At 40.8% G+C, this 2,500-nt stretch overlaps 1 protein-coding gene across 1 annotated transcript in view; it reads right to left on the bottom strand.

The window, feature by feature from the left end:
* The window catches only part of LOC138046826 (calponin homology domain-containing protein DDB_G0272472-like), an 8,534-nt gene that overhangs the window by 4,142 nt on the left and 1,892 nt on the right, over positions 1-2,500 (bottom strand). The window contains exon 4 of the mRNA XM_068893405.1: positions 479-994. Coding sequence (XP_068749506.1) covers positions 479-994 — 516 coding nt within the window. The remainder of the gene's footprint in view (positions 1-478; positions 995-2,500) is intronic.

Raw genomic sequence — 2,500 nt, 5'->3', positions numbered from 1 at the left:
TTTCTCTGCGAAACGTGACATAAGATAAGTAAGGTTAAAGTCGTCAAAATCTTGCTTTCTCTGTGAATCCTAACTCCTTGTTACAAATTCATGGCCGGGATCATTTGACTGAATTTTGAAACCCTCTCATATCTCAATGTCAGTAACGAAAACATGAGCATGTATTTCTAGGTGAGGTTTTCGATAGCATTGCCGTCATGTTTTCGTTGACTCAAACTGATAGTTTACCACAATGCCTTTCGGCATTGTCACGTACGCTATTATGCTTATTTTGGACAACCTCTCATGAAATGATCTTCTCAACTTTTGTCTGCGTATTTCATCACAAAAGAAAAGACGACACCTGACCTATCATGGGCATCAAATGGAACCATAAAACTCGTTCCATCTAGTAATGGGGTTTTTTAATGTTAATCTCTTAGCAGTAACATCCAGGTTGCGCCTGAGACGAGCATTTTGATTAACAACTCTGTCTTACCTTGATGTTTGGTTCCTGGAGAGCATAGCCATTTTCCGCCATCCACTTAACCTTCTGGCTAATTTGCATCCAAAATGCTTGCTCCTCGCGTTGGAGGGTTCTAACCTTTGACTTCGACACCCTTCTTGTTGCTCTCTGATCAGTCACCATTTTCTCCAATTCCTTTTTCTTCTCCAAATCTTGTGCGATCCGCTTCTTTAGTGCTCGACTTTCATTGGCAATGATCTGGTAACTGTAAATCTTTTTCTCTTCGTTCTCGACGATCTGTAGTAATTCCCTCTTGTCCACAAGTCGTCTTTTCTTCTCTTCTTCTCTGGCAAGGAATAGGGTTTTGCTTTCATGTATAGATTCCGTGAGCTTTGACAACTCCGCATTTTGATCATCCAAGGCCTCGTTCACATCCATCAAACTTCGTCTCAGGTAATTTTCATTAGTAACAAGATTTCTTAGAGTCTGTTCCTTGGCAGCACGACTCGCCAGAAGTTTATCAAGTTTCTCCATAAGCATTCTCCTTTGCTGATAAACAAAATCGTGCGAAAATAACAATTTAAACAAAACAACGTGTAAACAAATCAAAGATTTGTTGACAAACAGTTTGATTTTACAAATTTATACAGCTGTGCCAAACGTGACTCGCTAATTAATAAATAACAAGTATAATTTCGTTAATTACTTTATAACAAGCATAATTTCGTTAGGCAAGATGCCAAATGGTTGCAGTAACAAAGCAAGTAAAGCTCTGATCCTCGCAGTTATGGACGCAATTTTAGCAATTACATGGAGAAGCCTGAAACTTCAGGACTTCAACGGGGTTTGAACCCGTGACCTCGCGATACCGGTGCGACGCTCTAACCAACTGAGCTATGAAGCCACTGACGTTGGGAGATGGTCATTTTTGGTTCTAATTTTCCTGTGAGGAATGAATCAATGAACGAAATGATATAAAAAATTAATCATATAGAGCAGCTTTCGTATGACCTTGAAAAAGTGTTGAACTTCGCAATTTGTTTCACGGTCCAATGTTTGGCAAGATTCAAACAAAGCTTCTCCTTATTCCCGCCAAGGAAACTCCCAACATGGGCCGTGAACAGTTCGATTGACCAATCACATTACTGCATTTTAAATGACGTCAAGCGATGTCGATCAAATGATGTCGATCGCATTCCAGAAAGTTCCATGGTGAGATGACGTTGTATGCATCCGCGTTCGCTAAGCCAATGAAAATTCGTGCTCGTTTGTTTTTGTTCGATAAGCCAATTAACTGTTCTGCATTTTTGTTTACGTTCTGTTTTCACGTTTATTTTTCAAGGTCATATGAACCTGTGCTGCGGATATGAAATCAAGTAAAGGTATGATCCTCGCAGTTATGGACGCAATTTTAGCTATTGCGTAGAGAAGCCTGAAAAATTCAGGACTTCAACGGGCTTCTCTACGCAATCGCTAAAATTGCGTCCTTAACTGCGAGGATCATAGCTTTACTCGAATTCATATCCGCAGTTCAGTATGATCCATTTCATATATTGTTTGTTTGTTATTTATTTGTTTGAGCAGGTTGAAGTTTTGGCAGCTATTCAGCTGATGTGGACCTGCTATACCCAGCCACCCATATACTCACAAAGGACAGCCACAACACCGGGAACTTCATCCCCTACTCTTCTCGAGTAGTGCGTGGGTTCTTTAACGTCCCACAGGGAATTAATGAACATGGAAGATATTTGTGAGACTGGACCTACGGTTTATAGTCCTTATCGGAGAAGACTTGAAAGTCTAACCATTTGAGGATGTAATTACAAAGGCAGCACTTTCTCCTCAGTTATTTAAAGACCCTGAGTGTTGGTCCGGCCGGAGTCGAACTCACGACCTCCCGCATGGCAGCCCGGTGCTCAACGAGCTTAATTAAAAACAAATTTAATTTACTGAAAACCATTTTTTGAGAGCTTGCTTTAAAATCAAACTCCTCCCACGGTGACACGCTTTGCCTCAAAGTCTCTCTAAGGGCCACCGAACTCGAAACTTGCTCAA

The sequence above is a fragment of the Montipora capricornis genome, chromosome 4, assembly GCF_036669925.1.
Source record: "Montipora capricornis isolate CH-2021 chromosome 4, ASM3666992v2, whole genome shotgun sequence".
Taxonomy (NCBI): Eukaryota; Metazoa; Cnidaria; class Anthozoa; order Scleractinia; family Acroporidae; genus Montipora; species Montipora capricornis.
This window is presented reverse-complemented; position numbering and strand designations above follow the sequence as displayed.